The 25188-nt window shown below is 44.7% G+C and overlaps 1 protein-coding gene across 1 annotated transcript in view; it reads right to left on the bottom strand.

The window, feature by feature from the left end:
• The window catches only part of LOC135216586 (uncharacterized), a 142501-nt gene that overhangs the window by 94628 nt on the left and 22685 nt on the right, over positions 1–25188 (bottom strand). Inside the window, exon 2 of the mRNA XM_064251966.1 lies at positions 20515–20656. Within this exon, the coding sequence (XP_064108036.1) occupies positions 20515–20609 (95 nt within the window). The 5' untranslated portion in view covers positions 20610–20656. The remainder of the gene's footprint in view (positions 1–20514; positions 20657–25188) is intronic.

Below are 25188 nucleotides of genomic sequence, written 5' to 3'. Positions count from 1 at the left end.
AGACTGGTTGTACCTTCTCAGGGGCGCTTGAGCCTCCAAAGATAAAGATGAACAGCTCTAACTGAGCAAAGTAAAAGATCCTTTTGGTTCTTGGCATGAGCTGACAAATAAATAGCCTGGCTACACAGAGTTTGTCAAAACTTCAAAGTCAGCTGCAAGGGAGAAATCTATAAAATACTTAAAACAGTGTGAATAATCTTATTAAAGGGTTCATGATGTGTTTACCCATCTCAAAGAATAAAACACCATTATAGTCTTCAGTCTGGTCCAAGGGTTCATAGGGAGGTTTAGTGAGACTTCAGGATCTACAACAGACCCAATCTCAATGGTTTAATAATCTTCTGCGGGATCTTTCCAAAATGCTAAGATGACTTCTAAGCTCCAAAGAACAAGCCCAATCTAGTCCAAAAAATTCATAAAACCTATGCAAGAGTGGTCTATACCTTTAATACTAAAACCTACATCTTTTACTAACATCTTAAAAATACAGTATAAAACTTTAACAGACTTAAGCTTATAATAGTACAGATTTTCAACAAAAACTTGACAAACTATAACTGTAGCTAATGATTAATAGATGAGTTAAACAGCATTTTTTGTGGCACCTTTTATAAGAAAAAATGGTTTATTGATTACCTCTTGCATGAAGAGCCCAAAAATGGAAGACCATTCTAAATAACCATCAAGAATATTCTTCAACACGTGGTACTCTCAAGTATCCTGCGTTCAAGCTGATGAGGCAGTAGTTTTCTTTCTTTATGAGCTATTTACCCTGACTTCAACACTATCCTGAAAAGTCACCAACCACTTTTTCCTTTTCAAAGGCATTCAAGCCTTCATCTTCATCAAAATCTGGGTGAGAGAGTTTTGGACTTCCTCAAGTCTTAATCCTACGGCATACTGATCATCTACTTCTCCAGTTCTATGTGCTTTGTATGTGGTAAGAACTAAAGGCAAATGACTGTATGTAAAAGGTGGAAAGCTCACAACAATTAAATTCTGATCTGCAGTAGGATTCTACCAATGATTCTGTGACTTCTCACCTGTGAAGTGTCTGAAGAATGTTCCCTTCTAGTTATAATTTAAATGAGGGAATCTCATAACCACCAGAAATTATCTTCTGCATTTTTTTAGTTCTGAATCATCCTTCGGTGATAAAAGATTACAAGATCAAGATGATTGCAATTTCTGAGTGGCTGCAGATTAGCCAAGTTTCTCTCAACCCCCTTGTGGAATTAGCAATGGGGAATGCAACTGCAGAGGCCCTGGGTCTTTACGGAAAATATATTCATTTCACAACAAACCCATTATGTATACTTTAGCTCAAACTCATCATTAATGGATTTCCAAGATGGTTCCTTCCCCATTCATAAGAAAATAGTCTGCTGGTCAGCAGCACTGTGCATGCACTTAACAGATCTGTGGTTCCCATCAGGTAAGAGCCTCACTTTTTGTCTCCCCTGTATGACATTTTGTTCATGATCACACAAATAATCACTCATGTTAATTCCTCTCCTCTGCCTTCTGCATTAAGAGGATTCTAGTTAAAGCTCACAGGTGAAGTTTTTTTATAATCAACTAGCAGATTCACTTCACCATTCACTGAATTCTGAATACTCATTGGCAAAGAAATATTGTAAGTACATTTTCTGTAATTAGCAATAAGCTTTCCTGTTCTCCTGTGCTTTTGGTATTTATTTATCTAGGTCAGAACTAACAAACACTGTCAGTCTCTATGTATCTGACCCCTCTGCTCACTTAAAGCTTTATACTATTTATTTATGATTTTATGAATCAAGTGTTTTTGAGCATTGTAAATTATGTTAACTGGTTATAAGTGGTAGGATTGTCCATTGATTGTATTAGATTTTTCATATGCTAAGGTTCATCTTAACTAGAAGTTCTTTCTTAATTTTTTGCCTTACAACTGAAAAGCCAGTTTTGTCAAGTCCTCTTTACCAACCAACATATTTTCTTTGCATAATATTTATGTTTCTCTCTGTCAGTAAAGTGATTGTCTTCTCTTTGTGTCAGTTAATGTACATTTGTATTTTTCAGTTACTTTCCGCCAATTTTATTATCTTTTCATCAACCCAAGTTATAAATGAGTGCCTTTCATATTATAAATAAAATTTACAGAAGCCATATCATCGTTTAGTTTTTAAGTGTCATATTTGTTCCATTCATGTCTTTCTCACAAGAGAAAACATTAGAGGAGGCTGCATTTTAATCAGTAATTCCAGCATTGTTAATACCACCCTATTATAATACTACTGTCACTAAATGAATACAGTAGTGACAAGTTGATCTCTTGTCCAGTGGAACAGTTTCTTATGTATGAGGCACTTCCAAGATGTCCCTCAAAGATGAACTGCTGCCTCCGTTGACATGACACATTCGTTGTTGCCAGGTGTTCGTCTTCATTATAACACTTGCTGAGGTACACAGCATTGAAACAGGTTTTTGAGTCATCCATCTTTGCTCTGTTGTTTCCTTGAAGAGAGGCTGGCTTCATGCTTTCCTCTGCTACATATAGGATGAGTTGTACACTAAAAAGCAAAAGAACACCTTTTCCTCAGGCTGAGGACCTGACTATTATTGTATTGATGTTAGCACAAGAAGCATGTTAGCAGATGAGTCCACTTAATTCCAGTGCCCTCGAGTAGCTGTACTAATAACTAGGGCCACACTACAGATAAAGCCATGCTTCAAACTACCAGTAAACTCTTGCATTGAGAATAAAGCTCACAGCAAGGACCATACTAAAGCACACCTGTGAATTCTTGCTCATGGCACGGACTACACAACCAAAGGGAACTGTGTTTAAGAACACACCTCTGAAATTTTTTACTGGGGATTGAGCTTACAATAAGACCAAGAACTTACCAAAAACAGGATCCATGACAGCACCCATGTTTCACAAGAGAAGCTGTGTTAATACATCAACTTCCATACAAGTGACCAGCTCCAACCCGATGTTGCTACTGGGACCATTTTAGCAGACTAGACAATGACTTGATCCTGAGCAAAACCAGGATCAGACCAACACCATCAACTCATTTGGAGTCATTTTAGCAAAGAAAACACTTGTTACTCCAGAACTTCAAGACCATTTACTGAAGTTACAAGGCTTCATTTAGCTGTTTGCAGATGAGCCAAACATGAAGTTTTCATAATAAAACTAATATTGCAATATTACATGAACACCTGAATTAGCCCTGGTCACTGACCAACCCGAACTATACCCCCACATACTTACCCATCGTTTGGGTAAATTTTAACTGTCAGCGCTACCAGCACTGCAAGTAAACACCATCCACTGAGTTACCTGCACTACCCTTGGCAACGCTGCTGCCAGGACCAGCCAATAGAGAGCTCCCCTTCCAATTGCAATAATTACTACTCATTGAAGAGGGGAGGTGGGTAGGAGTCATTCAGGTGTTCAGGTTAGTATCACAATATTAGTTTTATTATGAAAACTTCGTATTGCGATACACCACCTGAACACCTGAATTAGCCCGATTAACATTTAATTGGAGGTGGGATCAATATATATCAGCCCAACGTCTTCACTGTACTTAAGCAGGTAACTCGGTTCCACCCACTAAGTACAACACCTGTGTACTCACCTATTGAACTCATTCCTTAGGTGAGAAGCCATCAGAGAGAGTACCTCAACATCAGTCTTGTCCATCAGGTTCTGTCTTTGTCAAGCTGACCTCCCATGTGGTATTCAATACCTCACATGTATGGAGAGGAATTGAAGCCTCCCAGGTGGCTGTCTAGCCTCTCATGTATGGAGAAGTAGTTGCATGAGCCAATCCTTCCGGTTTCCCATTGGCTGTTGCTGCTGAAGAATGTGTGTAAGGAGCTGCCTTTGCTGCTTAGCCGAAGCCTGTCTACATAAAAATAGTAACAATAGTCCAGTAAAAACCCTAATTAAAAAGACGCTGCACACGATCTAAGCTAATTCCCTAATTCCCGATCCCATACTAACCATTACCAAAAATCAATTTACAACCGCATTAGCCACGACGAAAGGGCCTAGCGAGTAACCCTCCACGGACTGAAACTGAATGTCATTCAGATAGAAGGATGTGAACACCAATACGGACTTCCAGGTAGCTGCCTGCAAGATCGCCGAAACTGATAAAATCTTTAGAAAGGCCAACGAGGTAACGATACCTCTAATACTATGCTCTCTTGGTCATGGTGCCTCACTCACCGACCCGGATGATGAGCTAACACTCACCTGCGAAATTACCTCCCGTAAGAAGCTAATTGCATTCTTGGAGATAGCTTTAGATGGGTTCTTTGACGATACGAATAACGTCCGGGGATCTGGCAAGAGTTTTGCCGTACGGGACAAATACGTCTTCAAGGCACGAACTGGACACATGCATTTTAACTCATCACCTCCCAAAAAATCCTCTAGTGAGGAGACTTGAAGTGTTTTTGGCAGCGAATTACCTTCTGATTCTGATTTTACTACGAATTCCAGTAGGTAAGAAAAGTAAATATCTTAACCTGCGAAAGAGACCCCTCTAGCTAGTGCTTGAATTTCTCCTACTCTCCTTGCTGTGGCCAGTGAGACCAGAAACAATACCTTCTTGGTTAATTCCCTTAACGAGAGACTCTCTAAGGGTTTGAAACCCGGGGAGCTCAGCAACTTCAGCATTGCCGCTAAATCCCACGAAGGGGCCTGAAGCAGAATTATCGGGAGCTCAATCCCAAACAATCTAAGGAGGCTATGTAAAACCCTGCTAGTTGACAGTCTGGCAGGTGAATCCTAAAGGTGCTGCTCAACATGGATCGGTATCACGTAATCGTGGAATAGAACAAATTTCTTGATTTCCTGAGAAACAGGAGGAAATAAGCAACTTTGGCAATGGTGGGGAAAAAAATGCTGTCTCCTTTTCTGCACCAATTGCAGTACACTGCCCATCTTGCTTGGTATAGTCTCCAGGTCAAACGTCTTAGGCAGAAAGAAAACTGTCTAGCTACTGCCTTAGAGTGTCCCATACTACGTGCTGCCCACTGGACAGTCTTCAGGCAGCTAGCTTCAGCACATGGAGGTTCTGATGAAAGTGATGGAAGTGTGGTTGTCTGAGTAAATCCCTCCTTTCTGGGAGGATTACTGGGGGTTCCGATAACATTTCGATGAGATCCGGGAACCAAGGTCTCTGCAGCCGCCAGCAGGGAGCTATTAGGGTCATTTCCATGTCTATGCTGTTTCTCAGCTTTACCAATATACCTGTTGTATCATACCGGAAGGGGGGAAAGCGTATACCTGGAGGTTGTCCCACGAGTGAAGCATCACGTCCGTCCTGCAGGATATGGGCTCCGCCACTGGAGAAAAGTAAACTGGTCATTGGAAGTTCAGCCTTGTAGCAAACAAGTCTACCGTAGCTGGCCATTTCTTCAATAATAGGTGGACCTCCTCTTGAACAAGGGTCCAACCACCCTCGAGAACCTCCTGCGACGAACTCTGGAAGTATAGAGACCCCATGGCTCTCACACCAAATTGATACTGTGGCAGAATCAAAGCTAAATACAAAAAGCAAGCAAACTCCCCACAGTTACGTTAATAGTGCAAGCTGACAAAATTTCCCACAGCCACACTTTCCCCTTTACGTTACTTTTTACCAGCAGGACAATTGGTTCAAGTATATCTTAGTTTTACCAGACCACTGAGCTGATTAACAGCACTCCTAGGGCTGGCCCGAAGGATTAGATATTTTTACTTGGCTAGGAACCAATTGGTCACCTAACAACGGGACCTACAGCTTACTGTGGGATCCGACCACACTTTTATCGAAAAATGAATTTCTATCACCAGAAATAAATTCCTCTGATTCCGCGTTGGCCGAGCCGGGAACTGAACCTCGGACCACTGGATTGGCAGCCGAGCGCAAAATCCACTCATCCAGCGAGGAACTACAATTGGTTCAACGCAATATAGAACACACAATACACAAACATATGTACTCACCTCAGGCTCCAGATACTAAGGGCTAGGCTATGCTGTTCACTGGATATAGGATAGTTGAGACACAACCACCGCCGATAATCACAACACAAACAACCAACCGAGAACCACAACTATACAACAACTTAACAACCCAACAAATCACTGAGCAGATGAACACCAACAGCTCGAAACAACACAACAACCACAGAACTCAGCCCAGCACAACAACCCACCAACACCAACACTGTCCCCAACCGCCACTCACCGACACCGAAATGCACAACCAAGAGACCCAACCACCACCGATAATCACAACACAAACAACCAACCGAGAACCACAACCATACAACTTAACAATCTGACACATCACTGTGCAAACGAACACCAACAGCTCAAAACAACACAACAACCACAGAACTCGGCCCAGCACAACCACCCACCAACACCAACACTGTCCCCAACCACCACTCAGCGACACTGAAATGCACAACCAACCTCTTTAACTTCACCACAACCAGACAGACACACACACAACTTTACAACATCAAAATCAATTAAACAACACATCAACTGACCATCAACGGATAAGACTGCTGCCAAAACCAACTCTATGACTTCAATGACTTCCTTACTTTTTACGACTCTCGTAACACACTCCTGCCACAGATATCCTCGGCAATCACCACAACACACACTTACAGCCGCCATTCAACCACTCCCATTTATTCCTCCACCAAATTTTGCTCTCTCTCTCTCTCTCTCTCTCTCTCTCTCTCTCTCTCTCTCTCTCTCTCTCTCTCTCTCTCTCTCTCTCTCTCTCTCTCTCTCTCAAGCAACCCTCAGAGACGTTGTCAAATATAAACTACCATCATTACTCCTCCATAATACGTATTCCTAAGTTGCTGTAGAGATGAAGCAAAAAGTCCCTCGCGTTATAGCTTCTTCCTTTGACGAAGCTTGAATGAGCCAATCCTCGAGCTACCTCCTTATTCGGAAGCCTCGACTGCGCATAATCGCTGATATGGGAGACATCACCTTTGTAAACACCTGAGGTGCCGTGGTCAGTCCGAAGCAGAGGACTCTGAACTGATAAGTTCCAGATGGACCCGAGAAACAAAAGAAACTCCAAGATTCCTGATGAACAAGAACCTGGAAATAGGCATCCTTGAGGTCCACCGAAATCATCCAGTCGTCTTGTGGCGGGATCACAAGCTCAAAAAACAAGCAGGCAAAATCCCCCCCACATAAACTTAACCAATCCGGCTGCCAAACTCACCCTCAGCCACACTTTCCTCTTTACACTGCGGAATACATGCAAGACAACTGACCTACCCACACACACACAAAAAAAACACAACACATGTACTCACCCAACTCCAGATACTCCAACAACAAAGACAACAACCAAGAACCACAACCCCACAACTCAACAACAAACAAGGAATACAACCACAACTCAACAACACAGCAAACAGACAAGGAACACAACCACAACTCAACAACAAACAAGGAATACAACCACAACAAAAGACCACTGCACAAAAAATCACTAACACAAAAAAACAACACAAAGGCGATACACACACCCAGGAATCACAACAGCTCATCAACAACCCTCAACAAATCACAACCACACCAAGAAGCCACAACAGCTCCCCAAAAACAACAACAACAACCCTCAACCAATACAACTCACATGCAACCCAACAGGAACTCACAAGCACAAAAAATCTAACAACATAGGCACAACAAATCTAACAACTTAGGCACAACAACTCCAAGGCAAACAATATCAAACTCATCAACAAGTAAACAACAAATCAATAACACACAATTTAACTGACTTTAAATGCCTCCAACACTTCCTAGACTGCTGCCTACACTACTGATTGTCACAGGCTATGACTCAAGACTCAAAACTGACTGCAGAACTCTGATCTTAACAACTAACTCCAACTGCACCAGCAGACAACCCAGAACTCACCAACAGCCAATTCAATCGTTAACCATCTATCGACCGATTACGCTCTCTCTCTCTCTCTCTCTCTCTCTCTCTCTCTCACAGAAAACATAAACACAAATACGTATTACAAGATCTCAACAGCAATACAAACCACGGAACTCTCTCTCTCTCTCTCTCTCTCTCTCTATCCTCAAGGACGCTGTCAAGTGTAACTCCCATAACTCCTCCATAGTCTCTTCAGACTGATCTCAGCATCGACTGGGAGGTTTCCATATGGAATTTGGTAGGAACCACCAAAAGATTGAGGCCCGACAGATCTATAATGGTTCTCTAGGACCCTCCTGACTTGGTTGTCACAAAAATCCAGCTGTAGAATCCCCAAGAGGGGGGAACTGGCTCTATCGCTCCCTTCTCTAACAAAGACCGAATCTCTGAAGCCAGATCTATTCCCCTAATGAAAGATGGAGAATAGCTGGGAATGTGGATCGGGGAATCGGAAAGCGGAGGAACTGAAAGAAAAGGTATCCTGTACCCATTCCTCAAAACCTCCACCACCCAACTCTCCGCACCCCACTCTCTCCAGGTGTCTGTGAAGTGGGACAGACACCCTCTTACTGGTGTTGACAAGGGCAACGTCTCTACGTATTTACGAAAACCCTTCTTAGGTGCAGAAGGTTTAGAAGAGCCTGAGGATGAGACCTTCGAAGCAAAGCACACCTTCTTAGGTCCTGACAGGTGAACGGGAACTGGCGCACTTACCTGGGGAAGCCATACGGGAACCTTTAGGTGATCTACATTCTTAAGCAGCTACTCGAATCATAGCCTGCTGTGACTCCACTCCCGATGCAGACGATACAAAATTCACCAAGCTTGAAATGTTCTCTTCTTTAAAAAGACTGTCGCAGAGTGCAAGAGGCGCTCTTAATAGAAACTGCTTGTAAATGTCCGGAAAATGAGACGGAAAGTGGCTCAAGAACAGGTCCCTTCTCTTCTTGCCTATACAAATCATACAGCCTGTCGACACGGCCTGTGCGCCAATCCCATGGACACTGAAGTCACAAGATTATCAAACAAAACCAGATCCGAAGGTACATATCAGTCTTCAGGAACACCATAAGTCCCAACAGCATCCAAATGGTATGAGACAAAGCCTCAGATTGATTCCCGGAAGGTTTCCTCTGACGTAGATGCTTCTCACAACAAAATGCCCTACCTGCCTGGAAACCAACAGAACCCTGGAAAGAAGAGCTTCTACCAATTCATTCAGAGGAACTCTAATGCCAGCCGAAGGGTTACCCGCTATCCCGCCATGCAAACTCTTCCTACCTGGAAGTAAAGTGATATCCTGCCTAACTGAACCTATCACTAAAGCTAACTTGCTATCCGCCTCTCTCAGTGCCTGTTCCACCCAGCCAAACCAAGGAAACTTACATGACAAGTGAGGAACCATAGGCTTAGTTGAATAAAGTTCTTCACACATAGCCTGGTTGGGCTGGACCGGATCCTCCATAACCTCCAACTGTTGAAACAACGAATGGATAAATTCTACCATATGTTTGTACTCACTCTCTCCCACTTGCGGGACTACCACCTCCACAGCAGGAACTTCGTCTTCTAACATGGTCTATCTGTCTAAATCTACAGACCGGGCTGGAGCAGGAAAAGGGACAGGCGCCTACCAAAGACACCTAACCCCAAAGAAGGAGAAACTAAAGAATCTGTACTCTTATGTAAGTTACCTACCGATCCTATTACTAACCCCAAGCCAACCTCTAACGGTCGCGCAAGACCATCACCTACAAGAGTGAGCGTAAAGGCCCAAACACACTATGTATCATGATGCTTGCAGCGTTAGATGGATGCGTTGAAAAACGACTTTTACAACAATGTGTTCATGGGTCAGAGCAATTTCATTACGCAGCTAAGTGATGCACCATCATTCAAATGGGGAGGATGTCCGCTCAGCTCAAGCGCCGATGGCTCAGTCACCACCACTCGCCAAACCCCTTGAGTGGACAATGACTTACACTGGTTCTCAACCTGGGGGCATCAGTAATTTTCAGTGGAGGCATGAGCACTAGGGAAAAATGAATAAAAAATTTCTCTAATTACTATATTCGTTATTCTCTTAACGAGTGAGGAACTAATATTCAGACGTTTCTGAAAAAATGCAAAAGTATCGCCTTATAACGTTACTTTCCTAGAGTCTACTACTCTAGTTAGGCTCGTTGGGCTTACAATGTTTTGAAATTATTGACCTCCGGCCCTATCCCTCGAAACCCCTTCTTTTTCTCTTTTTTTTCAAGTCTGGGGGGGAATTTTACTCACACATGCAAGGGGGGCGTGGAAGGAAGGACCGACTCTTAGAGGGGGCGTGGTCATGTAAGGGTTGAGAACCACTGGACTAACACAATACATTTTATTGAATTACTGAGGGAACATTCATCTGTTTGGAACATCAAATGCAAGCAGTACAAGATGAGAAACATGTTATTGTCATGATACAATAAAGTTTTATACATACTTACCTGGCAGATATATACGATTAAATGGCCCACCCAGCCTCCCCTCAGGAGACAGGTGGAAGAGAAAATCTGACTTAGAAAACGGGAATGGTTCCTATTCCCGCCACCCAGCGGCGGGGCAGTAGATCACCTGACCTACCTGTAGAGTGTGCCGCGAAATTCGAATTTCTATCTGGGACGACGGAGTCTATAGCTAAGTATATATCTGCCAGGTAAGTATGTATAAAACTTTATTGTATCATGACAATAACATTTTTATACATTCAACTTCCCTGTCAGATATATACTTAGCTGATTGGCACCTTTGGCGGAGGGTAAGAGACAGCTAATTTTACTGAACAGACAGGAAACAACATACGTTGTAGGTAATAAAAATAAAAAACCTTGGTTCCTACCTGTGTTAGCGAAAGACTTCATGGCTACTGCCTAGGAGCCTGCATCGCTTCAAGAGCCTCAGTGAGGTAGTGACCTCATGCTAAGAGTTCTTGATGGTCTGTCAAAGGGGTCTTATCCACTTACTCGATAGAACCTTAGGATCTTTGTCAATGGGGTCCTATCCACTTACATGACAAAACACCTTGCCTAATGGCATTATCATAGAGCACGACACTGATCCCGATCACCTGATCCTATCATCGGGTTAGTACTACGATTGAAAGGAGTCATCCCCGAACATCCTTTCAAGCAACCAAAAAAACTCAACACCAATATTGTTACAAATAATCATTAAAGAAAACAAAAACAAAATTTATTTAAGGATCAGCATCCGCTCCATGTCCCAGCATAGTATCCGCTGATACATACGGTCCATGAGAAAAACATTTTTCGTATGTTACTTTAACATCCTTTAAATAATGGGATGCAAATACTGAATTACATCTCCAATAAGTTGCTGCTAAAATGTCTCTCATTGACATATTTTTAGTAAAAGATAGGGAAGTCGCAACTGCACGGACTTCGTGAGCTTTTACCCTAAGCAACTTTAAGGAGTTCTCTTGGCAATCCCTGTGAGCTTCTGTTTTCACATTCCTGACAAAGAACGCCAGTGCGTTCTTTGACATAGGTCTCTTGGGGTTTCTTACTGAACACCAGAGACTGGCGACATCCCTGAAGCTGTGTCTTCTTTTTTAGATAGAACTTCAGGGTCCTGACTGGGCAAAGAGACCGCTCCAACTCTCTACCTACCAGGGGAGAGAGTCCCTTGACCTCGAAACTTCTAGGCCAAGGTTTAGAAGGGTTCTCATTTTTTGCTAGGAATAGATGTTGAAAAGAAACCACAGCAGAGTCTTTTTTAAAACCCACCCGAGAGTCCAAAGCATGTAATTCACTGACCCTCTTAGCAGTTGCGAGGGCTAACAGGAATATACATTTTCTCGTAAGATCTCTGAACGAGATTTTATCTGGAGGTTCGAACCTGTCAGAAGTCAAGAACTTGAGGACTACATCCAGGTTCCAACTCGGGGGAGAGAAGATCTCAATTTGGAAGTCTCGAAAGACCTAATGAGATCATGAAGATCTTTATTATTTTCTAAATTCAGGCCTCTGTTTCTCAAAACAGCTGAGAGCATGCTCTTATATCCCTTGATAGTAGATACAGCCAACTTAGACTCTTCTCTTAAGAAGAGAAGAAAATCGGCGATTTCAGTCACAGAGGTATTGGAAGAGGACAGCTTCTTCGACCTACACCATCTACGGAAAACTTCCCACTTCGATTGGTAGACCCGCAAGGTAGAGGACCTGCGGGCTCTAGCGATTGCACTTGCAGCTTTCTTAGAAAAGCCTCTCGCTCTGACCAGTCTTTCGATAGTCGAAAGGCAGTCAGGGAGAGACTTTGGATGTTTTTGTGAAACCTCTCAAAGTGGGATTGTCTGAGCAGATCTGTCCTTCCTGGAAGAGATCTGGGGAAGTCCACCGTCCATTCCAGTACCTCTGTGAACCAGTTTCGGGAAGGCCAGAAGGGAGCAATTAGAGTCAGTTTTGTTCCCTTCGATGCAACAAACTTTCTTAGCACTTCCCCCAGTAACTTGAATGGGGGAAAGGCGTAGGCGTCTATGCCTGACCAGTCCATAAGGAGAGCATCGATCACTATGGCTCTGGGATCTTCTTCTAGAGAGCAGAAGTTGTCCATCTTCCTGGAGAGGAACGTGGCAAACAGGTCGATCTGAGGTTTTCCCCAGAGGGACCAAAGCTCTTTGCAGACTTCTGAGTGGAGCATCCACTCTGTCGGAAGTACTTGGTCCTTCCTGCTCAATCTGTCTGCTCTTAGATTTTTTACTCCCTGAACAAATCTTGTCCGGAGTATTATGCCCTGTTCCTCCGTCCAGGTCAATAGATCTCTTGCGATCTCGTATAGTGAGAAAGAGTGAGTGCCCCCCTGATTTCGGATGTAAGCCAGAGCAGTGGTAATGTCCGAGTTGACTTGGACTACCACTCCTCTGACTTCCGCTTCGAAGTACTCCAGGGCTAGATGAATGGCCAGGAGTTCCTTCGCATTGATGTGCAGTGCCACCTGTTCCTTCGTCCAGGTACCTGCCACTTCTTTTGGACCCAATGTTGCTCCCCAACCTGTTTCCGAGGCATCGGAAAACAACACTAGGAGAGGGTTCCTAATCAAGAGGGACACTCCCTCGTTTCTTCTTAAGGGAGTTAACCACCACTTCAGGTGTGACTTTATCTCCTGCTGAATGGGAAACGAGTCTGACAAATCTCCTGTCTTCTGACTCCACATTCGTCTGAGATAGAACTGCAGAGGTCTGAGGTTCAATCTCCCTAGGGAAACGAACTGCTCTAACGAGGAAAGGGTGCCCAACAGACTGAGCCATTCCCTCGCCGAGCTCCGTTCCTTCCCTAAGAAGTTCGAGACTTTTTCTAAGCCTCAAGCAATTCTCTCTTGCGATGGAAAAACCCGAAAACCCCAGGAACCTCCATCGTATCCCAGATAGACTATGTTCTGTCTGGGGATCAATTGTGATTTCTCGAGGTTTACGAGTAGTCCCAGTGACTTTTTCAGTTCTAATGTCGTCTCCAGGTCCTTCAAGCACTGATGTTCCGATTTTGCTCTTATGAGCCAATCGTCTAGATAAAGAGATATACGTACTTATCCCTTTCAGATGTAGCCATTTCGCAACATTCCTCATTAGGCTCGTGAAAACTTGACGAGCTGTAGATAGGCCGAAGCACAGGGCCCTGAATTGGAATACTCTGCCCTGCATCATGAATCGAAGATACTTCTTCGATGAGGGATGCAGGGGAACATGAAAGTAAGCATCCTGTAGATCCAGGGAGACCATCCAATCTCCGGGACGAAGAGCCGCAAGAACCGACTTGGACGTTTCCATAGAGAACTTTGTGTTCTCTACAAATCGGTTCAATGCGCTCACATCCAGAACCGGTCTCCACCCTCCCAAGGATTTCGGAACCAGAAAAAGACGGTTGTAGAATCCTCGGGAATGCGGATCCCGGACCAATTCGATGGCCTCCTTTTGCAACATCTGTTCTACAAGGTGTAAAAGTGCTTCTCTCATGGCAGGGTCCCTGTACTTGGCCGATAGTTCCCTCGGGGTCGTCGTTAAGGGAGGTCTGTCTCGAAAGGGGATAAGATATCCCTTCGTTACCACTGAAAGGGACCAGCTGTCTGCCTCTCTCAGTGCCCATTCTTCCGAAAATTTCAGAAGTCTGGCTCCTACCAGTGCTTGAAGGACTGGAATATCACTTGGCTTTCTTGATAGGTCTGAATGCAGACCTACCTCTTTTTGGTATTCCTCTCTTCTTAGAGGAGGGTCTAGAAGAGGAAGTCCCTCGAAAGGGCTGTTGAGGGGTACGTGTCTCTCTCTTCATAGTAGGAACGGAGGTCCTCGCTTTCTTTGCGGATTGGGCCAAAAGATCTTGTGTGGCCTTTTCAGTCAAAGAATGGGAAATGTCCCTTACTAATTGTGAAGGGAACAGTTGATCCGAGAGAGGCGCGTAAAGCAGGGACGACCTCTGGATAGGAGTGACTGCTTTCGTTAGAAAAGAACTAAACAAAGTCCAGTTCCGAAGAAAGAAGCCACTTCTCCTGATCCGTCCTGGACTGCTTTGTCCATTCAGGACAGGACACTATGAAGGACTTCTGGGCTCAGAAACTCCGTCTCCTGAGTTTTCTTGGCCAACACCCCAAGGGACCAGTCTAAGAAGTTAAAAACTTCTAAGACATGGAACAATCCCTTGAGGAGATGGTCCATTTCTGAAGTCCCCCATGTGATCTTAGCTGATGACAAGGCTTGTCTCCTTGAAGCGTCAACAAGATTTGAAAAATCTGCTTCGGCAGAGGTCAGGAGAGCAAGACCCAGTGATTCTCCCGTCTCATACCAGATGCCTTCTCTTTCCTGCAAGTTTGGAAGGAGGGCAGGCAAAGACGGTTCTCCCCGCCTCCTCCTTGGATTTAAACCAGTTTCAGACAAACCAAAGTGCCTTCTTCATAGAAATGGTCGGTTTCATCTTTATGAAAGAGGACGATTTTGAGACCTTAGTGCTGGTAAACAAAGATCTAGGAGAAGGTGGAGCAGTAGGGCTTAACGAGTCTCCAAACTCTTGAAGTAAGAGGGCTGCTAGCGTCTTATAATCCGATAAGCCTGCAGCCGTATGATCTTCCGAATCCGACACATCTTTCAATTCTTGTTCAATCTCCGAAGAGGATTGTTTCTTCTCGATAGGAGATGAGTCCCTCGCAACATCTACCCCACTCTTGCAAGAGCGACGGCCGCCTGTGCAACAACTTGCGTCCTTACGAGAGATAGGCTGATCCTGCAACAAGACTCTCTCCTTCTCCTGGCAAGAGCGATGGCCGCCTGTGCGACATCTCTCTCTCGTCAGAAGAAGGATGTCCTCTCTTATCGCTCTTAACCGAAAAAGCTCTATCCTGACAGGGGCTACGGCCGCCTGTGCGACATCTAGAGTCCCTGCCAGGTAAAGGCTGATCCCGCTCAAAGCTAGAAGAATCCTCTTGGTTCAAGTGTCGTTTGGAAGTAGATCGTATATTCTGGCGCCAATGCGCCAGGCTGGCGCTTCTGGCGTTTCTGGCTCTTCTGGTGCATCTGGCTCTTCTGGCACATCTGGCGCATTGCGCCAGGCTGTCGCTTTTGGCGCATTGCGCCAGGTTGGCTTCTCTGGCGCTTTTGGCGCATTCTTTCTACTTCCTGTCCGAGGAGTAGAATACGCGATTTTAGTGCCAGAGCCGTCTTTTCTTCCTGTCGATCTTTTTATCGGAAGGAAAGAGTCCTTTCTTCTGGGAGTCTCCTTCGTAAGAACTCCTACTAAAGAGGAGATCTGCTCCTGTACTTTTAGTAGAATTTTAGCCGCAGCATTCTCTTCTTCCTTTTCCGATGTAGGTGAAGGAGGTCTAGAGGAGGAAGGAGACTCCGAGTTGAGAGTTGGAATATACTTGGCTTTTTTCCTTTCGCCAGGCGATCCTTCAGAGAAAAACTCCGGACTTGAATCCAAAGTTGGAGCTTTCCAACTTCTTTTTAAGGGGCGTGAAAGTTCGTCAGAACTCCAGCCCTTTCTTTGTGGTGAAGAATCCGAAGAAGAAAAACACTTTTTTAGGAGGCTTTTCCTATAGCGATCCTTGGCAGTTCAGGACGTCACAGAATCTGCCGAGGGGACGCCTGATCGGTGGGGATTCTCCATAACCTCCGTAAGGCTTTTGACATTCCTTCTCCTCTGGGCCTGTGAGCTTGGAAGCGGTCTAGGCCTGGGAGCGAGATGAAGCCGATCAGATGCACCCTCCACTGCACTGGGTACACTTACGTCACTATCACTGCGCTTACCTTGTAAAGTCTGCATTTGACGTTCCATCCTTTCAAGTGCAGCCTTAAGATCTGCAATTTCCGTTGCTGGGTTTGCAGTCTTAGTAATACAAGATGAAGTAAATACAGGTTTAGGGTTAGGTGTTATATTAATTGGCTCGTTAGAACGAGACCTACTTACGCTTCTGGAGGAAGCCTTCCTAGCCCTATCCATTTCCAATTTTCTTAAATAGGAATTTAAATTCTTCCACTCTTCCTCATTCAAACCTACACATTCATTACAGGTGTTAAATACAGAGCATTCATTCTGTCTACACCCCTTACAAACTGTGTGAGGGTCTACCGAAGCTTTCGGTAGCCTCACCATACATCCCTCATTCACACACTGTCTTCTAACCAAAAAGCTAGAGTCCGACATTATGAGAAAAATCCAAAATCAAGTCCAAATAACAGTCCACCAAAGAGTATGCCCAACCAAAGATCCAATACGTCACCAAAAAGACCGGCTTAGAAGATCAATAGCGATGAAAAACACGAAAATCAAATCAGGAGGAACAACAACAATGTTGATGTCCCAGCCGATAGAGAAAATCTGACTTAGAAAACGGGAATGGTTCCTATTCCCGCCACCCAGCGGCGGGGCAGTAGATCACCTGACCTACCTGTAGTGTGTGCCGCGAAATTCGAATTTCTATCGGGGACGACGGAGTCTATAGCTAAGTATATATCTGACAGGGAAGTTGAATGTATAAAAATCAGGAGTGCAAGCTTGGAAACCATAAAATCAGTTATCGAGTTTTGTAAACTGTACATTGCAAAATGAAGACATTACTAAAAAACTTACACCCTGAAGACACAATTCTACAGGGAAATGTCTGCAATCAAAACATTACAGAAGTCTGGAGCTGGCACAGAAGATGTCTACACTCCGAAGTTATGGTGTTTTGATGAGCTGGGTTTCCTGTAATAAAAAAAAATATTTGTGTACTTTGTATCTATATTTGAACCTTATCTTCAAATAATCTTCCCAAAGGACATTATAGATGGCTTCACAGGTTTCAAGGATGATTAGACTGAGGCTCTGTTTGGAAATCCTGGTTGAATATTGGAGGGTTGCATACGATCCTCCAGCTGCAAGAAAGCGTAGTGTATCCTCCAGACGAGCCCCTGGTGATATGCTGTCACAAAAACTGGTGTCCTGCTTGCAAATGTATGGTTCAATTTTTTCAAACAATTTATAACATGCAGGGATTGGCATTCTTGTGTAATTTTCAAAGTCTGTTGAATTTTCGACTTGTAACTCCAAAAATATTTCATTGAAGCTTCCCTTCAGAGGTCACCGAGAAAGCCACTGCTTACACCACAAGGTTCTACGTTTCTTCCTTAAAAGTTTCTTTTTGGCAGCACACAGAGCAACTACACTCCACAGTAGAGTCTCCTGGCAAAATACATCCTGCCGTTGAAAGCTGAACTGCGAGAACAAGTGAGCAGTGTTGCAGTGGAGTTTGGCCGCTATTAATTTTATTCAACACCACTACTGCATCACGTAGCTGATACATGATGGCATAGTGTGTACCATGCTTAACCACTGAGCCTGGCACACTGTCAACTAGCGGATGCGTCAAACCCTCCCCTTGCATACCTGGGATCCACCCACCTGAGACGTGCGACCCTGGTTGCGCAAACCCACCACCATTGAAAGACAATGACACAACTGCGGAACCAGTTGCACCTGGCCGCACTAAACCTATATTGTACAGCTGCAAAGTCAACACACCTGAACCCTGCACTCCCGGATGTACCGAAACAACACCTAAGTGCAGAGAAGCTGCAACACCTACACCTGGATTTACCATCATCCTGTACGGCCAGAAAACTGCCGTAGTGGAAACCTTGAAGGAGGAAGAGGGAGTATTTATCTCCGATAAACCAGACACCAAATCTGTACCAACACCAAATTTTTTAGGGAGAGGAAGTGTCGCACCCTGAGGGATTGCTGTGGAAGACATGGAGGGGGAAAGGGAGCGGGAAGCAGTCACACTCGGTGCCACCACAGGAACTCCAACCGCGGAAGTTGGACAGGTAGACAAACTACCTGTCGACACAATAACAGGGGTGCACCAAGAAACTGTCCTGTCTACTGCGGCCGATGCAGCCATAGTCCGTATATTAACCTCTGTACCTGTGGGAAGAGAAACTCCTGATGCCATTGGACCTGAGAAATTCTCAGGTGAACAGATCGCTTGCTTCAAATTCGCCGTCTGAGATCTAGCTACCTCTGTCACTACAGAAGCCTCTACCTCAGCTTACGTAACTCCAGACAACCAAGGAAGTGCTTGTCCCATGGAGAGGGTAACAAATGGGGGAGAACCCACCGGGGCAGCCTGAGGACATTGCAAAGGGAACACCGAGGAATGACCCGAAAGGGATAAATGAGAGATAATCTGAGAAAGGGGTTTTGGAGGTACAGAATGAAAGGAAGAAACTGAGACTGAAGGGGGCAAGGACGAAATAGAAGAAAGGGAAGAAGGAGCCATCCTCTTGAGCGACAATAAGTAAAATGATATTGTTAAACTACAATAAAGTTTTGTACATACTTACCTGGCAGATATATACTTAGCTATAGTCTCCGACGTTCCCGACAGAATTTCAAATCTCGCGGCACACGCGACAGGTAGGTCAATTGGTCTACCTTGCCCGCCGCTGGGTGGCGGGTGTATGAACCAATCCCATCTTCTAATCAGATTTTCTCTTCCACCTGTCTCCTGAGGGGAGGCTGGGTGGGCCATTAATCGTATATATCTGCCAGGTAAGTATGTACAAAACTTTATTGTAGTTTAAAAATATCATTTTTGTACATGAACTTTCCTGTCAGATATATACGATTAATGGCCCACCCAGCCTCCCCTCAGGAGACAGGTGGAAGAGAAAATCTGATTAGAAGATGGGATTGGTTCTACACCTGCCACCCAGCGGCGGACAAGGTAGACCACCTGACCTACCTGTCGCGTGTGCCCCTGAACGCTCGGTGTCCCCTGGTAGCCCCAGCTAGTACCAGACCCAGCAAAGATTGTCCCCCCGGCAGGCAAACCTGAGGAAGAAAGTGTCGGGTTAGTGGGGGGGTGGGGGGGGGGGAGGGGGGGGGGGGTTTTCCCCCTAGCCCGGGGGTGGGGGACAGTTCCCACCCCGAGCGAACGGAAGACCCCGAATAATTTGCACGTCGGGGTACCTCGCCCCCTCCTCTACACTCAACTGATCAAGGCAAGAGAAGGAGCGAGATACACCCCCCGAAGGGGAAGGAGCCATACGCGGGAGCTGTAATGGAGGGAGGAAAGAAGACGTGTCCGTGACCAGGGGAGTAACTGGAAAACCCTCCGATGACTCCCTGGCCGGTTTCTTCCTCCCCTTATAACGCTCCCACTGCTCCTCTGACCAAAAAATACAAACATCACACGGCTCGGCGCGAAAGCACTCACGCCCTTGACACCGAGCACAAAACTCATGAGGATCAACCTCGAAAGGCCCAACACTTATGGCCCTCCACACCAGGGCACAATCTGCGGCTGACGGGGGGGGGGTGTGTGTGTGTGTGTGTGTGTGTGTGTGTGTGTGTGTGTGTGTGTGTGTGTGTGTGTGTGTTACCGGCTCGCGGGAATCCATTCCACGAGACAATCACAAGAAAATGACAAAAATAACCAAGTACTCACGTTATTTCCACACAAGCACACTAGTATACGAGAAAGTAATAGTAATATCTTTACAATTGAAGGAGTATTCCAAAGCAGATGACAGACGCGGGCAGAACGGCAAACAACACGTCTTTCACCCAGCGCGGCCGAAAGCAAAGTGGTTCTTCACCTCTCAGTCGCGCAGACTGCCGACTGTCGGACAAGCAGTTAACTACCAAACCCCCTTGTTCGAAGCTTACGACCGGTTCCAGCTGCCGCTAAGTTACATTCCTATTGTTAAAGGACCGATGGTTTGTATTACGTATCGGAACAAAGACCATCTTTTACCCTCACACAGGTAAGAGGAAACAATTATTGTTGTGGCTCAATCACAAAATGCAGATGCCAAAACAGTTTCCCCTAGTCATCCACCTACAATCAGTTAACTACCTTGTTACCAGGTTTCAACAACCAATTCTACCCCACACACAGTAATATTCCTACATAAATGGCAGTATCTTATCTTTCCGCAAGAAAGAGATGCTTGTAATTTATAAATCCATAGTTTTTCTAGCATGCTACTGTATCTATAAACATCACTTACCGAGGTGGTAGGCTTAACGACTCTTTCAGAGGTCCTATGCTTACGTCTACGTTACGACAGAGTTTGCGAAGGCGAGTAAAGAAATTTTCTTCCATTGCTGGTTTTTTGTGCTGTTTCTAAAAAATTTATTCCATACGTCTCTCTGTAAGACAAAAAAACACAGTAAAGAAACATTCCAAATTACTTACAGTTTCAACATTAAAAACTAACACTAAATAAATAATGCAGTCAAGATAATTTGCATCTTTCCAAGATATCCAAATCTGAAGTCTTTTATAAAGATATGCCTTCAGTGACAGCTGGACCAGTCACTGAAGCTTAGTAACAAGGTAGTTTACTAAGGGTAGATGAGTGAGAGGGTGGGGAACCCACACACTCCCTCAACTTTTGATATCACTGCCTCCTTCAGTAACAGGGACATATACAAACCAGAACCTTTTATGTAGGATTATCATCAGTGCAGGCTGCAAGTAGTGATTGGAACTTGTTAAAATGGCATATTTTTTAATCAGTTTGTATTTTTCATAGCTAACAAACCATCGGTCTTAACAATACGATAATCTTCTAGTGCCAGCTGAAAACCAGTTAAAATAATCTTCTAGTGCCAGCTGAAAACCGGTTAAAAACAATCAAAGATTGTAAAGCAAGGAATCTGTGGCACTTGGCAATTCAAGCGTATACGAGGTGGATGTTGGTCACTGACCAAGCTTGGAACCTTGTGACACACCAGTCTTTCTTCAACTGGCTTGGAGAGTCGTCTTTCGCTTTGCTCTTCTCCCCCAAGCCGGTTTTTTTTATTGAAGCCTGTGCTTTGTTTCATATTTATTCAGCCCAGAATTTCCATGGACATCACATATTTAGACGGTCTACCTTGTTTTCCATGTTGACCTTCCTTAGGACAGATGCAAATTGCAGTATATGTGGTTTCCTCTGCTTTGTCATCGCTTGTGTTTTGAGTATGCTGGTCCAACTCCCATGGGGCTATTGGCCCTTCTGGGAGAGAGGGCCCAGCTACTTTTTTGTTCTTTAGTATTTTCTTTTGTTATGTACTGAAGATAACTGGAAATATTTGTATTGACATTGTTTTATTATCTTCTTACATATTTTCTGGGAATGTAAAAATGCTTTCATGTTTCAGAATTTGTGTTTTGGGAGGTTCGAGACATAGAGGTTCATGTTGCAGACAACATTTTTATGCTAGGATTTGACTGTCTAGCATAGAAGTATATTTCCACTAGTCTTCAACATGATATTGTTATGATACAATAAAGTTTGTTCATACTTACCTGGCAGATATATATAATCAAGTACCCACCCACCTCCCCTCAGGGGACAGTGGCACTAGAAAACCTGAATAGAAAATGGGAATGGTTCCTGATACCTGCCTCCCAGCGGCGGGAATGAGTAATGGTTCTTGATACCCGCCTCCCAGCGGCGGGAATGGGTACTAACCACCTGGCCGACCACTGCTTGTGCCGGGAGTTTTGAAATTCTGTCGGACTTCAGGGAATACAGCTATATATATATATCTGCCAGGTAAGTATGAACAAACTTTATTGTATCATAACAATATCATTTTGTTCATGAAACTTACCTGTCAGATATATATATAGCTGAATCCCACCATTGGAGGTGGGAAGGGGCAGAATAGAATGATTTAGGAAACAAATTGCATGCAGATTATTGACATCTTGGTTCCTTACCTGTTAGCATAGCTGACTTCGTGATTACTGTCACCCAAGTCTGCTTCTGCTTTACTAGAGTCTCCAGCAAGGTAGTGACCTGTATAGCTGGTGAGTTCCAGATGATCTGTCAACAGGGGCGTGACCACAATGTGACTAGACCATATTAACCATACTCTGAGGGCAACGAAGCAAAAAACCACCACCTGACCTAGCCTATCAAAAGTCAACCCCATATAACTTCTAGGCTAAAGAAAGGGAAGTCGACCTCAAGCGGCCGACCCTACAACCATATTCGAAGCACACCTAACCATTTTCTATAGGATAGGATGCGTGCTGCTTCCTGCCCCCAAGATTGTATCTGCGGAAATGTATGGCCCTAGCGAGTAGCAGTTCTCATATGCCGTCATCACATCCCGCAGGTAGTGTGAAGCGAGCACAGAGTTGCTTCGCCAAAATGTGGCATTCAGGATATCGCTGAGTGCCATGTTCTTTTGAAATGCCACCAAGGTCGCGAATGCTCTTACCTCGTAAGCATTAACTTTCAAAAGTTTAAGATCACCATCTGGACAGGACGAATGAGCCTCCTTGATGGTGCTTCTCAAAAGGAACGCCAGTGCGTTCTTTGACATTGGTAAGTCTGGTCTCTTGACGGAACACCACAGATTGTCCGAAGGACCGCGACACTGTTTAGTCCTTTTTATATAAAACTTGAGAGCCCTGACAGGAAACAGGACTCTCTCTGGTTCTCGTCCAATGATTTCTGCTAACCCCTTAATGTCAAAGCTCTTGGGCCAGGGGTTGGACGGATTTTCATTCTTCGCTAAGAAGGAAGGGCTCAAGGAACATACTGCATTATGTCCTTTGAAGCCCACATGCTTACTGATGGCTTGAATCTCACTAACCCTCTTTGATGTAGCCAGAGCGGTTAGGAAAATAGCCTTCCTTGTCACGTCCTTTAAGGAAGCAGCATGTAAAGGTTCGAAAGGACTTGACATCAGGAACCTTAGAACTATGTCTAGGTTCCATGACGGAATCTTAGGTTGCGGCACTTTTGAGGTTTCAAAGGACCTTAAAAGATCGTGGATGTCTTTGTTGTTAGCCAGATCTAAACCTCTGTGTCGAAAGACCGTCGACGACATGCTCTTGTAATCTCTAATCGTGGGAACTGCGAGCCTGTCGACATTCTTCAGATGGAGAAGGAATTCAGCGATCTGATTCAGAGGTCGTGGAGGAGGAAACACCTTTCCTCCTGCACCATCTCCTGAAGACAGCCCACTTTGATTGGTAAACTGCCCGAGAGGAAGCTCTTCTTGCGTTGGCAATTGCTCTTGCCACAGGTCTTGAAAACCCTCTCGCTCTGACCAACTTTTCGATAGTCTGAACACAGTCAGACTCAGAGCGGAGAGGTTTCTGTGGTACCTCTCAAAGTGGGGCTATCTGAGTAGATCGACTCTTTCTGGCAGAGTCCTTGGGAAGTCCACTAGGAAGGACATGACCTCTGTGAACCAGTCACTTGAAGGCCATTTTTGTACATGAACTTTCCTGTCAGATATATACTTAGCTGATTGGCACCCTTGGTGGAGGGTAAGAGACAGCTAAACAATATAGAAAAGGGAAACAACACATGTTGTAAGATATAAAAGCCTTGGTTCTTACCTGGTTAGGCAGAAGACTTCATGGATACTGTCTATGAGTCTGCATTGCCTGAAGAGCTACAGCGAGGGCGTGACCTGTTGCTGAAAGACTCTTCGGATCTACCAAAGGGATTTGTCATCCAGTTACATGGCAGAATCCAAGTAGGATCTTGTCAAAGGGGTTCGCCCGCTTACATGACAGAACCTGTCCACTACAATTACAAGGATCCAAAACAATCCAGATCACCTAACCAATCTAACTTGTGTTAGATCTAAGATACGAAAGAGATGCATACCCACATCCTCTTTCATCCAACCATAAAAACACAAACCAAATAAGATTAAAAATAGCTAAGCTAATAAGGATACGTTTCAGCTCCCTGCCCCAGCACCGAATCCGCAGATACGTAGGGTCCTAATGCGAAGCACTTATCATAAGTGACCCTGACGTCTATCAAGTAGTGGCTCGCGAAGACCGAGTTGCATCTCCAATATGTCGCTTTCATCAGGTTTTGCACTGACATATTCTTGTTGAAGGCTAATGAGGTGGCAATAGCCCTCACTTCATGGGCCTTAACCTTAAGGAGCCTGAACTGGTCCTCGTCGCATGCTAAGTGGGCTTCCTTAACCAGACTTCTTAAAAAGAATGCTAGAGCATTCTTAGACAAAGGCCTACTGGGATCCCTAACAGAACACCAGAGGTTGTCCGTATTGCCCTTAAGTTGCTTCTTCCTTCTGAGATAGAACTTAAAGACTTCTAACAGGGCAAAGAGCCCTTTCTGCCTCTTCCCCTACGAGAGCAGACAAACCTTGCACCTCAAAACTCCTGGGCCATGGATTAGAGGGGTTTTCATTCTTAGCCAAGAATGAGTGAAGGAAGGAACAAATAACGGACTGATCCTTGAAGCCTACTCTTCCTTCTATGGGTTGAAGTTCACTCATCCTCTTGGCGGATGCCAAAGCCATGAGGAAAAGGGACTTCTTTGTTAGGTCCCTAAAGGAAGCTGACTGAGGAGGCTCAAATCTTGCCGACCTCAAAAATTGAAGAACCACGTCGAGATTCCAGCTAGGTGTTCTCAAGGACCCTTTCTTAGTGGTCTCGAAAGACCTGACCAGATCATGAAGGTCCTTGTTATCAGAAATGTTCAGGCCTCTGTGCCTGAACACTGTGACTAGCATACTGCGGTACCCCTTGATGGTTGGGACTGCTAGCCCACACTCTTCCCTGAGGAATAGAAGGAAGTCAGCAATTTGGGTCACAGAGGTACTGGACGAGGAAACTTTCTGATTCCTGCACCATCGACGAAAGACATCCCACTTCGACTGGTAGATGCGCAAGGTGGAAGATCTCCTTG

The sequence above is a fragment of the Macrobrachium nipponense genome, chromosome 6, assembly GCF_015104395.2.
Source record: "Macrobrachium nipponense isolate FS-2020 chromosome 6, ASM1510439v2, whole genome shotgun sequence".
Lineage (NCBI taxonomy): Eukaryota > Metazoa > Arthropoda > Malacostraca > Decapoda > Palaemonidae > Macrobrachium > Macrobrachium nipponense.
The sequence above is the reverse complement of the archived record's forward strand: the minus strand, read 5'-3'. Positions and strand labels throughout refer to the sequence as shown.